Source organism: Pelecanus crispus, chromosome 10 (assembly GCF_030463565.1).
Source record: "Pelecanus crispus isolate bPelCri1 chromosome 10, bPelCri1.pri, whole genome shotgun sequence".
Lineage (NCBI taxonomy): Eukaryota > Metazoa > Chordata > Aves > Pelecaniformes > Pelecanidae > Pelecanus > Pelecanus crispus.
Window position 1 is genome coordinate 234482 of NC_134652.1, and position 13593 is coordinate 248074.

Consider the following 13593-nt stretch of genomic DNA (forward strand, 5'->3'; position numbering starts at 1 on the left):
AACATAGGCGCACGAAGTGTGGCTATATAGCAGAAACTTTAGTTTTCCTAGCTTGTAAACCCATTTACATTAAATGGAAACTAAGTTATCTAGTGTACTGTTTACATAGTCTTATCCAAGTTAAAAAATTTATTCCCTTTTATGTCAGTTTATGAACTTTACATCTCTGTACTATGCCAATATGAACTAGTATATCTATCCTACTCACAAAGTTACTTTACAGGTACACATGCAAGTAATTTGCAATTTTTTTGCTCTTTTTCTAGCCTGATTTTTAAACATATGGCTACAGTGAAGGCAGGACTGGGATGCAATTTTATGATGGATATTCAGAAACTCAGAGATGAAAGTGAAGATTATTTGTCACATATGTGGCGTCATTTGGTAACAGTCTCCAGAAATATTGTTGGACAGTTAAGCTGTTTTCAAAATGCAATCGTTGCTTTACAGGTTTGTCAGTTTTTACTATATGTTCAAATGCTGACAGAGTGATGCTTCTCAAGTGATTCATGGGATTTCAAGTTCTGTGAAGTATGTAGCTGAACTGGTAGGAAGGCCATATACTTGACCATTACTTTTTGTAACTTTGAAATTGCTCTTCAGTTGGAAAACTGAGTGGTTGAATCATGGTATCCAGTAAAAGTTCAGCTGAGTCCTGTCAAAGGAAAACATCTAAGAGTAGCCAATTGCAAGAAGTTTTGATAAAGCAAAGAATTAACTAGTAGGGTTTTCTGTTACATTCCGTTTAGCATACCTCTGGTTATGTGATGCCAATGAAACTGCTCACTGTCAAATTATTATTTTTTGCTTCTGTTAAGACTATATTGAACTTTTGAATATAATTTTGATGGTTTACGTCACCAAATAAAAACAAACTCTTCCTTTATTACTTTTATAGAAACCAGAAAATGAATGGCAGAAAGTGGATTACCTGATGGAATTTTCTGAATGGTTATATTGTAACCAGTTTCCCCTCAGTGATGTTATTAAACCTCTGGACTGGGTGGTAGATCTCTTGCTACACATGAAATTTTCTATGCAATCCTCACAAGAAGAAGGTGTGTAAAAGGTGTATATTCTTCAGAGGAATTTCTCAGCAGCAAATGCAAGGGACATTTTTAATTTACAACTTAGTTACCACAAAGGCAGCACCAGCTTGGCTGTACTTTCTCCAGAATTGACTGCCATTTGTTCAATGCTAGCTTAACTCTATCTGTGAATTCTGTGTCGTGTCGTGGAGACCTACCCTCCATCTTTTGGTATAGTGAGATACAGTGTCTGTCTGAGGTAGGGGTTCCTGAGTTGTGAGGTGCTACCAGAAGGCAGCGCTAGGCTGTTTGTTTCAAATGCATCGTCATGGAGGGCCAGATGCAACGGTAGGAAATGGTTTCTGTGCCAAGATTTGGGTACCTATGTCCATTGCTCTTTCCTTGGCTTTATCTAGTATTTTAGGATTGATTTCTCAAAAATTACTTTCAAAGGGATGTATGCTTTCAAGTACTTATGTAACTGTGTAAAAATTCTTTGGTCCTTTTACTTTGTGTCTACTTGCAGTGGTATGGACTCAGTGACCTATTTTGATAGGATACCCCATTATTTAATTGGAAAAAAAAGTATCTAATTTCTGGAACAATACTGTACTGGGTGGCATTAATCAACATCTGCTCTGCTCTAATTCGTGTGTGGATAGATGAGACGGATCAGACGAGTACTTCTGGTGCTTGCACTGAAAAAGAGCTGTTCAGTGTCTCTAGTATCACACATTCGGTTCAAGTCACAGTAGCAATATTCTGTTCATGCTTTTCTGTTAGTGGTTTTGTTGGGTGTTTTTACAGCCCTGTGGCGATTTAAAGTTTGTACTTGTTCTTTAACGATCTTTGCATGGTTGCTCATGATTACTGGACTTCTTACATCACCTCTATTTCAAGAAATGTTTTACAGAACTTTTAACGGAGACTGAAATAATATAATAAGAAAAAATAGATCCAAATATAAAACAGCCCAGGTTGGAAGGGACCTCAAAAGATCATCTGGTCCAACTTTTTGTGTAAAAGGGAGCCTAGATGACATTATCTAGCACGCTGTCCAGCTGTGTCTTGAAAACTTCCAGTGATGGGGCCTCCACGATGTCCCTGGGGAGGTTGTTCCACTGATAGATTGTTCTCACTGTAAAAAATTTCTTTCTTATATCAAGATGAAACCTCTCTGGGTGCAACTTGTACCTGTTACCCCTTGTCCCCTCTGTGTGGCCTCTCGTGAAGAGAGAGCCTCTGTCCTCTTTGTAGCTACCCTTAAAGTACTGGAAAACTATGACGAGGTCCCCTTGAGCCTTCTCTTTTCCGGGGTGAAAAGGCCTTAACTCCTTGAGACTTTCTTCATAGGGCAGGTTCACCAGCCTTTTGATCATCTTTGTGGCCCTCCTTTGAACCCGCCCTGGTCTGTCCGTGTCTTTTTTGATTTGTGGGGACTGGAACTGGACACAGTACTGCAGCTGCAGCCTTACAAGCACTGAGTACACTGGGTGGGATTGTCACATCTCTGTCTCTGCTAGTAATGCCCTGTTGGTGCCGCCCATGATCTGACTTGCCTTCCTTGCTGCAGCAGCACACTGCGGACTCATGTTCAGCTTGTTGTCCACCAGGACCCGGGTCCCTTTCAGCAGGGCTGCTCCCCAGCTACACAGATCCTAGTCTGTACTGAGCTCTGGTTATGTTGTCCCAGGTGCAGGACCTTGCACTTATCTTTGTTAACTTCATACAGTTCTTTCTAACCCACTAGTTCTTTCTAACCCACTTTTCCAGCCTGTCCTGGTCCCTCTGAAAGCAAGCTCTCCCTTCTGACATATCCACCTCACCACCCAGTTTGGTGTCATCAGCAAACTTGGTGAGGGTGCTTTCAATCCCATCATCCAGATCATTTATGAAGATGTTGAACAGTGCGGGTACCGATCCCTGGGGGACTGCATTGTGACAGGCTGGCAGCCTGAGTGAAAACCACTGATTACCACCATCTGAGTGCAGCCTGTTAGCCAATTTCCGACCCATCTCGCGGACCGCCTATCCTGCCTGTATCTTGCCATCTCTGTCTTTCATTATGAAAGAATAAAATTAATCTGCTGAACTGTCCCTTTCCCTAACTTTATACTGTGTTGCTCATGCTCAGAATTCACTCGATTTGCCTGTTACTTTAATAACTTAATCTGTGACAGTCATTGGATTATGTGATAGGTGTTATGTTACTGCACTCTGCTTTATTTTGTAGAGCATCAATTTGATGTTGAAAGAGAACTGTGTCTTTATAGTATTTCACTTGAAGCTGAAAATCTGCTGAATTACTTGGTTTTGAGCTGAATTTCAAGCAGAGTTGGAATTTCTATAAAACATCAGTGTTTACTGAAAAATTACTAGAATTACACAGCACAAAAGACAGGATTGAGTAGCAAAGTATCTTCTGTAGTTGCTGTCAAGAGTCATTAAGGTATCTCATTACAAAGGGATGAACTTGAGCTGTGTTCTAGACCTAGCTGACACTGACCCATCTGTAACTGGATTATTGCCCGTTTGTTTATTTCTGTTTTGGAAATGAGTGCTGGCCAAATAAACTTCTTGCTGGCTAGGCTGCTGGTAGTTAGTACGTGATCCTTGGTCACTGTAGAAACCTCTATGTCAGAATCAAGAGGATTTTTGATTTGACTGCAACATGCCTTAAGTGGCTGAAATAAATAAGTTAGACTGTCTTTCCCACAGATTTATTTTCAAGAAGACATAGTTAAAGTGTGCTTGCTGTGGATTTCATTTCTGTGTCAGACTTACATCATTTAATATACGTAACTGTTACATTATTCGTTGAAAACATGGTACAAGTAGCATTGCATCACCGTAAGAAGATCTTCAGTAGATGGATTTCCATTTTTCTGGTTTTTTTTTCTATAAATATTTTCATTTGCAATTCAGAAATTTTAACTTTTGAATACATTTTTTAAATACCGTCACTGTGAGCGTGTTATTTGTTTTTTTAACAGAAAAAAATACTATACCAAAATTTTCACCTGCAGAAAATTTGAAGATAGACATTGGAACAAATGATGCCATGCCCCAAATTAATTTGGAAGATTTGAGTAATATTAAACAATTGGAAGCTTTGTTTAGAGTGCAAACATTAATGGCTTTAATTTCTGGTCATAGTTCTCCTTTTCATCAGCAGCACTGTTTGATGGCATATGCTTGTATCATCCGTATCTGGCAGGTGAGATTTTATGAGATTTTATGATATGGTGTGGTATGATATGATATGATATTATAATGTGGCCAGTATATTTCAAGTTATCTTGTGTAATTATGGTGCCAGCTATTCATTTGATGTTTTAAGTATGACTTTAGAATTTCCAGTTTTATCATATAGTTAGTATATTTTCTCAGGCTTAAGGATTAAACAAGAAAATTGTTTCTGTCAGGAAGATAGAGAAGAGACATACTAAGGATAAAAGCAGTAGCCCATTGTTTCTCTGGAGTACGTTCATATGTTTCATGCAAAAGGTTCTAAAATTTTGTATTTTTAATTTGTTGAAGAATCTTAGTAGTGGCAGAATACATGCTGAAGACATTGCTGACAGTTCTGAGGAATGGTAATTACAGATGGACCTCCACTTAGGTTGAATCAAAGGGACTGTCGTTTGACTGAAAGGAATTGTGTGACATAGTTAAATTAAATTCAGATGTTGATTTGTTCGTTAAGTTCTGAGAAAAGTATAGACGAGCAGTGTTCACCGATTATTATTCTTGAATCACTTTTTCATTGTTAGAGCATTCCAAATCAAACAAATCTATTTTATTTCTCATTGATATGAATGCCTAATTTAAATGGCTATTGAGAATCATAGCAAAAATCATAGGAAAACAATTATACATTAAATATGAGTAAATCTTTGAAGGGACTAAATCTATACTTGATAATAGTAATGCCACAAATCGTTATAGAAACAATCTTAGTGCTATAGATAGGACATATCAACTAGATTGGTAAGCTATAGGTTGTGCATAATTTTATTCCAATTAGCTGTAAAAGCCTGCAATTTGTTACTCCTGTGGTAATTATGATCAAGTTTTCATTGTGAAATCAGTTTAGATGCTAACATTTGATGGAAGACAGGAATTTGAAAAATAAAAATTGAATATTGATATTTTCAGATTTTGCATAAGCATAATTTTTAATGTCCTGAACTTGACTGTCTGAGTGTCTTACTAGAGAAAAATTATGTGAAAGGAGTATTGCTGTATGAATAAACTATTAAAAATAAAAAAATTAAGCGAGTTAATGCAGCTGTCAATGCCAGTTGCAGGACAATGAAGGTAATTCTAAGAACTCATATTTACAGCTGAAAAGTACTGTGAGAAAAAGAATAACCATGTGGCATTAGAAGGAATGGAAGTACTATAGGACAGCTTAACCTTGTTTTGGAGTACGAAGTAAAGCAGACTTGACTGCACATGTCCTTTTCTAAAGCAGGCTCTCAAGTGTTAGGACTCCATCAATAACTCCATAGAAGATACTAAAATGTTCTCTGAAAACCTGAATAATCCAAGCCAAATCAGCTGCCTCTGACTTTTTTAAAGACATGTGTTACTTTTAATTTGAAATTTTCACAAGTTGTGCAGCGTCCAGCATTATTTTTTGTTCATTTTTTGTGTTCTGCTCTTGATCCCTCCAGCAAAATATATTCATCTTCTCAAATTAATGTGTGTGTTTTACTCTAGGTTAAGATCAGAAGCTGTGCTATTGCACGTGCACTGAAATTTTCAGTGGATGCTTTCATATCCTTAAATGATAGTAGAAATTTCTTTTATATAAACATTCATTAGTAGCATTATAGAAGACTAATCCTGAAGGAGATGGAGTGGCTCTTTGCCGTCTTCCAGATTACTTTGATATGAAATTCATCCCTTGTAGAAGATTAAGCAGTCCAGACTAGTGGTTTAAAAAAAGGAATTGCATTTGCAACCGTGTAGGGTAAGAAAGTAGCAGTAGTATTTATCACAGGGATGATGTAATCTTTTGACAGTTCAGCTGCTTAAGTGCATTGTCATGATCATCCTAAATGCTTGTAAAAATAATGCGAGCATCTGGGAGTCTTTAAAATTTTAGTTTTCTGAAGAAAGCTCTTAGGCAAACATAACTATGTATGTGGCAATTGTTAGTGGCTGTTGGTAGTGACTTACAGTGAGTTATCATTATTACTAGAAACTGAGATTATTATTGAAAATTGAAAATAACTAACTGGAATTATTTTATTATCTAGGTATCATTGTCAGCATCAGGATCTATTACAAAAGTATCATCAGAGTCTTCACAGTTTACAGCTCCTCAGAAGGTACAATCAATAATTGCTCCTAAAAAAGAGAAGGACAAAAAGAAAGAGAAACAAGTAAGAACCCCTTTCCTGTGGAATTAAACAATCATCTCTTTCTAAAAGATGTTTTCCTGGGCTCATTTGTTAAAAAGTTCAGGTGCCTTCCTGTAAAGACTCTTATAACCTGTAAAGAATTTCTCTGTGAGTCTGTGTATCATACCTTGGCTCTTGATCGCATGGACTTGACAGGTTGTAAATTTACAGATACTTTTTCTTTTCTTTTGTTCGTTGCATTGGTCAAAATACTGCTGTTTTGTAAAACCCACAGTCTAGCAGTCAAAAAAAAAAAAGGCCAGACAAAACTTCAAAGGATATTAAACAGATACTAATGTTAGCTGAATATTTAATATGAACAAGAATGTTAATTTGGCCTCATGAATGTCCTTATTTTTTATTACAGGTTGAAGTTTCTATTGTGAGAGAGAACCCTAAAGGGAAAGGATCAGTTGATACCTTACCAGCAAATGTGGAAGAATGGGCTCATTATGACTGTCCCCATGAAATCAGAGATACTTTTAAACAGAAAACAAATAGTTATGGTATTAACTGGGATAACTTCCCAAAACCTGTAAGTATACAACTCAAAATTCTAGAGCATTTATTATTTAGGAAAAAAATGAGTAGCAGAGAACTACGTTGTGTTTTAGTTTTTCTGTCTGTGCGATAAAGAGTACGTTCAGACAGCTGTCAGAAATACTTCCTTGTCATAGTATTCATTAATACTTCAAAAAGTGTTAGTCTTTCCTCTGCATTCTGAAATGAACTTAACTTACAGAATAAATTAACTGTGTACCTAGCTGCTTTTTCAGCTTGAAAGTTTGTTTCATTTTTTTTTAGTCAAGTTTGGAACTGAAGAGGTAATAATTAATTTAAAATTTATTCTCTACAAAATTACGTTTATTATTATGATTGAATTTAAAAAAATTTATTTTCAGACTTGCACTTTGTATTTTATGGACCTTTTATCTAAAGAACTACAGAAAATTTTTTGCCCGCACTTGATTCTTCCCATCTTTCAGCTAGCTGAAGTTATTGCTAATGAAGTTGTGGAATGTAGAAGTCTGTCTGATCTCTATCATCTTCGGTTTGTATCTTTTATTTCTTTTAAATAAAAGAGTAACTGAATGGAGAGGACCATCCATTAATATTTCACTAAATAGTAACAAAAAAGGCTTTTTGTGACTTATTTTTTTGTATTTGTGATGTTTTTTTGTTCCTTTTTCATACATTTTAATAGAGTTTTGATGAATTGGCTTGCTTGTGGAATTAAAGCCACTAAGTTTATCTGTTACTAAACATGATCTCCACCAGGAAAGGTGTACAAGATTATGAACTCGAGCCACTTCATGTGAATAATTTTTGTAATGCCTTACTGTCACCTAACTGAAAAAAGCCAAGTCCAAAAAATTTCAATAAAAGTGTTATCTTTTAAGTATTCAAAAGGCAGACTCACATCTTGCATCAAAAATACAGTCTTTAGCGTGAGAACCCAACAAATACCCCCGATAAGTGCATTCTCTTTTATAGAGAGATTTTCCTTTGTGACCAAAATTCTGTTATTTTTATGGATGATTAGCCCTAAAAGTTTTGATTCAAAAATATTTAATATGCATGCAATGGCAAGTTATTGCTGTTTTAGTTAAAATGTTTCATCATGCTTTTTCGAAATGTGTTGCATAATGTTTGCTTAATAATTAGCAGTTATAAGCAATAATTGTTTGCTTAATTCCCGATAGTTTGTGAAATGCCACATAATGTATTTTTAAAATGCCTGAAACTGATCCCACGCGTTAGAATAGATAAATATTCATGTATACAAATGTATGTGTGTTTATCTGGATTGCCAATTCATTACTGAGTTACTGTCTTACAAGACTAAAAGTGATTTACTAACAGGAAATTGATTTGCAGCCAAGCTTTGCCAGACAAATTTTTTTGCTGACTCTTCAAGATGTGTTTTTATTTCGTGGTATTTTATTTATATCTATGACCTGATTTTTACATATGGTCAGATAGGTGTGCATGAATATATTACTCTCTACTCAGTACAGAAAAGTAGGTTAGCACATCCACATGTATGGGGTTTTTTGAATGCTGTAGTGAGACCATATTATAAATATTTCCATACTTTTACCACATCATTTTTGCCACTAAATTGGAGAGATAGGGGTTTGATGGATGCCCCATCATTGGAAGTGTTCAAGGTCAGTTGGATGGGGCTTTGAGCAACCTGATCTAATGAAAGATGCCCCTGCCTATGGCCCAGGGGGTGGACTAGATGATCTCAAAAACGTGCCTTCCAACCCAACTCATTCTATTTTTGTATGACTTCTATCAATGGGTAATTTCAGCTACCTCATTTCCTCCTTTTTTATTTAAAATTTTTGTTATCGCCAATATTAATGAAGACATAAGAAGGTAGGATTGACAAATGTGGAATGTATGCTCTTTATATATAATGTGTTTATATGAAGCAACGTATGAAAGATTCTGATTGTTTCTTAAACATGTCTTCTTTTTATTCTTAGAATTGCCTTGATATGTTCAGACCTAAAACTGAGTCAGGCATCTTTGTATCATGAGAAAGCTGCTGGAGAAGCCTACATTAGTGAATTAGAACAAGCAATGTATGTATTTTCACTACAGAGGGTGTATTTAGTTGGGTTTTTTCCCCTACAGTTTATAAGTGTTGTTGGGGGAAAAAAATATTAAAAACTATGATCTCTTAACACAAATTTGGTATATTAGCTGTGCCCTAAAATTCTGTGCATGATTGTTTTGTCTGTATCCACAGAGTGTATGGTGAAGATGCCTAGCACACGAATACTTCATTATAAAATACTTTTAAAACATACTTGAATTTACTTTTTTTTCCTTGTGAATTAGGTGTAGGCAAGAGATTGCACTGAAAAAAGAACAAGTACATACTAAGACAGAAGAAAGAAGAACATTTTTTGAAAATGCTCAGCTGAATGGTAGTAGGGATGAGAATATCCTTATTTCAAGTGAAAAGGTTTTTATTTCTACTCCAGTTCCTTTAATAAATTACTCCTCACTTTTTATTTTAATATACTTGCTAGTTTGTTTTTTAAATAATTTTATACTTGAGAAATACATGAACACAAAAAATCCTTAAAAATGCTTATTACTTAAATTCTGCTGGTAGGCATCAGCTGAATGTGAGCTGAGTTTGCCTGGCATATTGTTTGTATTGTGGAAGAACAAAAGTAGAATCTGTATTCATACGAACTAAAACTACTTTTCTATAAATGGAATTTGGGACTAATGCAAATCAATGGAAAAAACTGAGAAGCAGAGAAGACGTTGTATTCACTCTTGGTCTGAGTTTTCTCTTCTTCCTCTCTCCATTACATCACTGCATACTGTTTTGCTGCCTCGTACATTGTTTTAAAGGCATGCAGATACTTCAGCTCTGTCTTTTCTGTCTCTTCTCTAGGAAGATAATTGCCTTGCTGATATTCTTAAAGCTTACCTCCACTTTCCTCTTTATTATGGCAATTCTGTCCTTGTTTTCATCATGCCATTCTGCTGTCTTTGTATATTTTTCCATTCTTGTGCATGTAAAATATCTTTTTTCTAATTACTAATCCCTCTCGAGTCACCTCTTTTAGCTCTTGTAAATAGTTTTTCTCTTTGATTGTTTTAGTTATTACGAAGAATCAACTTATTTGTGACAGTAGCAGGACTGAAGTATTTAATCTGTTCTAAAATTAGTTTTAATAGTGCATACTTATTAGTTGAATGCCTTTTGAGGATTACAAACCCCAAATCTCAGTAAACCTGTTTTTCCTGTAATATAACATTGAATTTCAGAGTTAGAAAATAGAACTAGACTGTGGGATATATCAAGACTTGACTATGATAGTTAATAACAATTTGTATTCCACCTAGTTTTGAAATTTATTAAGGTGTAATATTTTTGTTATTTTTCAGTTTTTTGAGTTAAATACGGTAACAGGAAAAGGACTGAGTGCACTTTCTTTCCCTTACTTGTGGATAGAAAAAGCTGAAATACTAATTCAGCTAGGCTTGTATCAACCAGCAAGACTTCTGCTTTCAGAGGCCCATGCTGCAACTCAGGTACATCAGATATAAAGTAGAAAAAGAAAAATTAATAAAATGTGTAGGAATAATGTTCATTTTGATGCAGTCATTCCTCATAATAATAATCAAATTGCAAAACCAAACCTTCCCCCCGCCGCTGCCCCAAACCTATGTTACATGAGTTTCAACATGTATAAGGCATACATTTAAATATATGGCACTTAAGTCCAACTTTATGGGAATTATCTGAAGATTATTTCAACTTGTGAAGTAGTGTCAGCATCTCTGTATGCTTTGCAGTGACCTTGGAAGGTGTATGTATATGCAAACCTTGTTTGTTGAAATAGTTTGGGGACATTCGGGATTTGCTCATAAGAGAGAGAGAGCGCATTTAGCTCCGTCCTCTCAACGTTTTGATCATTTGAAAGTTATATCATTTTGAAACTTGTTATGGTTTCACTGCTAACTGTGTTTTGATAAACAGCCACTGTCACTGAAATTATGACTTAGAATTCTGGCAGATCTGAAATAAGTGTCCGTATGTTCCACCAAACAAATCCACATCGTCTCATTATTATGAAGGGTTTACGTTAAAGATATTCTTCCTGTATCTACCATTCTCCATTATAGCTCCCTTCTTGGTTATATGGGTTACTGAAATGTAATTATTGCAATAAATCCTTTACTTTTAAAAAATACTTAATTGTTATCCTGTTATTGTACATAATAATTTTTCTCATGCAAGTAAAAACTGCCTACGTATATTTAGCATGAATCATGAATAGTTTGAATAATAATATATGAATAATATATTCATTAATAATATATGTCTCTTGTTAAAGCATGAATTTAGTATTGTACATTGAGAAAAGTTCAAAAGACATTAGGGAGGACAATAATGGTATAATTTCTTACTAGTATCCTGTATGCCTTTATGCTGGTATACTATCTGTACTGTACGCTATATTTGTCTCTTGTATACTACTAGTATATAGTTTATAACTAGTATAAAGTAGCATTGTAAATTTACTGGAGTTCTAGTGTACCTAAATCTCAGTTCACTAAAAAATTTTTCATCACCGCATTCATCAGACACTGACAAATGACAGCAGATATATGCATACTAAATAATGGCAGAAAAATAGCTTATTTGACTTGTGGAGTGGAAGATATGGGAACATGGGGAAATATAAAGTATATTTTAAGATTTGAAATTCTTGATATGAAATAGACACTAAGTTTTTGAAAAAAGTAATATGAGTAACTAAGAAATTCTACAGATAATTGAGGAAATACCATTTGCTTCTTATTTCTGTGCCTATTCGTAAGTTTAATCAAAAATATGAATAAAAGTAAATATGAATAGGAGTAGTGGATCTTTTGTATATACGTCACATACTCTCTTCCTAGGAATTGAGGGCCCCGTATGATGTGTCAAGGTGCTTGTACTTACTTGCTGTATTGGCTAACCTGGAAAGAAACCACGGGCAAGCTAAAGCACTCCTTGAGAAAGCACAGCTTCTAGGAGGAAGTGAGCAGTTTTGGTACGACAGTACTCTTAGTCTAATAGAAGCAATTCTAGAGGAAGAGGGGGAAGGAAAACAGAGCGTGGTAAGGAGGTGTTTTGGTTTTGGTGGTTGGTTTTTTTGCAGCAGTGGTGCCTCTTTCAGTGAAATGTTATAGCCTTGGCATTTCAGTGAAGCAAAAATAGGTGTTAAATGCCGTTAATGTTGTTTTTTCTGTTGTGCAGTCAACGAACATTAATTACAGACTCCAAACAGATGCAGGCCAGTAGAAACGAGATTTTACCCACAGACGTTCAGGATATTTTTATAAGCTGTATACACTTCTATTGAAATAAGAGCAATTGTAATCTACTATATGCAAGTAAAATCCCAGAGATCTGATTCTCTTGGTTAGAATGCTTTTGTACTCTGACAATTCTGTTAACATTGACGTGTTTATTTTCCATATTTAATAAACTTCCAATATTATTTCCTAGTATGCACTTCCTTTTGAAATATTTAATAGTTTTACAAATATTATTTCTAGATTCTGAAAGATACTACCGTAAGTATAATATATATATTTATTAAAAACCTTTTCCTATTTGACCCTTAACATTAAAATATCCATTTACTGTTCAACCCTTAACTCAAATCCTTAATGAGTTTCAGCATAAATATAATCTTGTTGTGTCTGTGATCATCTGTCCTTTATTGATAATCTGTGTGAGTCTGTTTTGTATAGAGGGATTATTTTGATTTGGGATGAACTCACATTTACAACATTGAAGTACAATATACTTGGTTACCAGTGAGAGTATTTACTAAGGTTTTACCCGCATAGCTATTAATGAAATGTGTGAGGTGGTTTTTTTTCTTTTAACTCCATGTCTGACGAACATGAATGCAGCAGCAAAATTTTTTAATAGGGACAAATCTGTAGATGCGGTTTTGAGTATCATCCAAGGGCTTTTTCATTCAAAACTATTAGTTGGGGACTTCTTTTACATGCCCAGGTGGCAAAACTATAATAGCGTAAGGTTTACTCGTGGATAAATGTGCTAGTCAGTGTAAGTAAGGATGCAGGAATCTGTCCCTAAGAGGATGCCTGTGAAATATAGAAACAAATGACTATTTCGGTTAGAGGTCATCTGGTCTAACCCCAGGCAAAGCAGGGGCAATCTTGAAGTGAGATCTGACCCTGTTGTTAAATCAAGTTGCTCTGGGCCATATATGGCCACTCTTCAAATATCTCCAAGAATAGAGATTCCACAACCTTTCTGGCCCCTTGTAACACCCCACCCAAAAGAAAAGTCACTATGAAGGTGGCCAAACACTGGAACATCTGTTTAGAATTCCCCTTTTTCCAGGCTGGGTCTGTTGCCCCTCGTTCTTTTGCTATTTACCTCTAAGATGAGTCTGGGTCCATCTTCTCTCCTTGTGTGTATGTGCTCCATTCACTTAATCATATCAAAATACCTAAATTTGTTCCTAACTCATACTTTTTTGACTTATAAACAGTTGTCAAGAATCAGTCTTCTTGGGGAATATTAGGGAAAGATACTTAACATGTTCTGCACAAAATTTAAGCTTTCTAAATTAATGTTTAATATTATA

The 13593-nt window shown here is 35.2% G+C and overlaps 1 protein-coding gene across 1 annotated transcript in view; it reads left to right on the forward strand.

Annotated features, from left to right (window-relative positions):
- The window catches only part of CFAP46 (cilia and flagella associated protein 46), an 88458-nt gene that overhangs the window by 44082 nt on the left and 30783 nt on the right, over nucleotides 1–13593 (forward strand). Inside the window, exons 27-36 of the mRNA XM_075717830.1 lie at nucleotides 267–450; nucleotides 899–1058; nucleotides 4022–4245; nucleotides 6296–6421; nucleotides 6807–6974; nucleotides 7342–7490; nucleotides 8935–9033; nucleotides 9293–9419; nucleotides 10361–10507; nucleotides 11882–12082. Coding sequence (XP_075573945.1) covers nucleotides 267–450; nucleotides 899–1058; nucleotides 4022–4245; nucleotides 6296–6421; nucleotides 6807–6974; nucleotides 7342–7490; nucleotides 8935–9033; nucleotides 9293–9419; nucleotides 10361–10507; nucleotides 11882–12082 — 1585 coding nt within the window. The remainder of the gene's footprint in view (nucleotides 1–266; nucleotides 451–898; nucleotides 1059–4021; nucleotides 4246–6295; nucleotides 6422–6806; nucleotides 6975–7341; nucleotides 7491–8934; nucleotides 9034–9292; nucleotides 9420–10360; nucleotides 10508–11881; nucleotides 12083–13593) is intronic.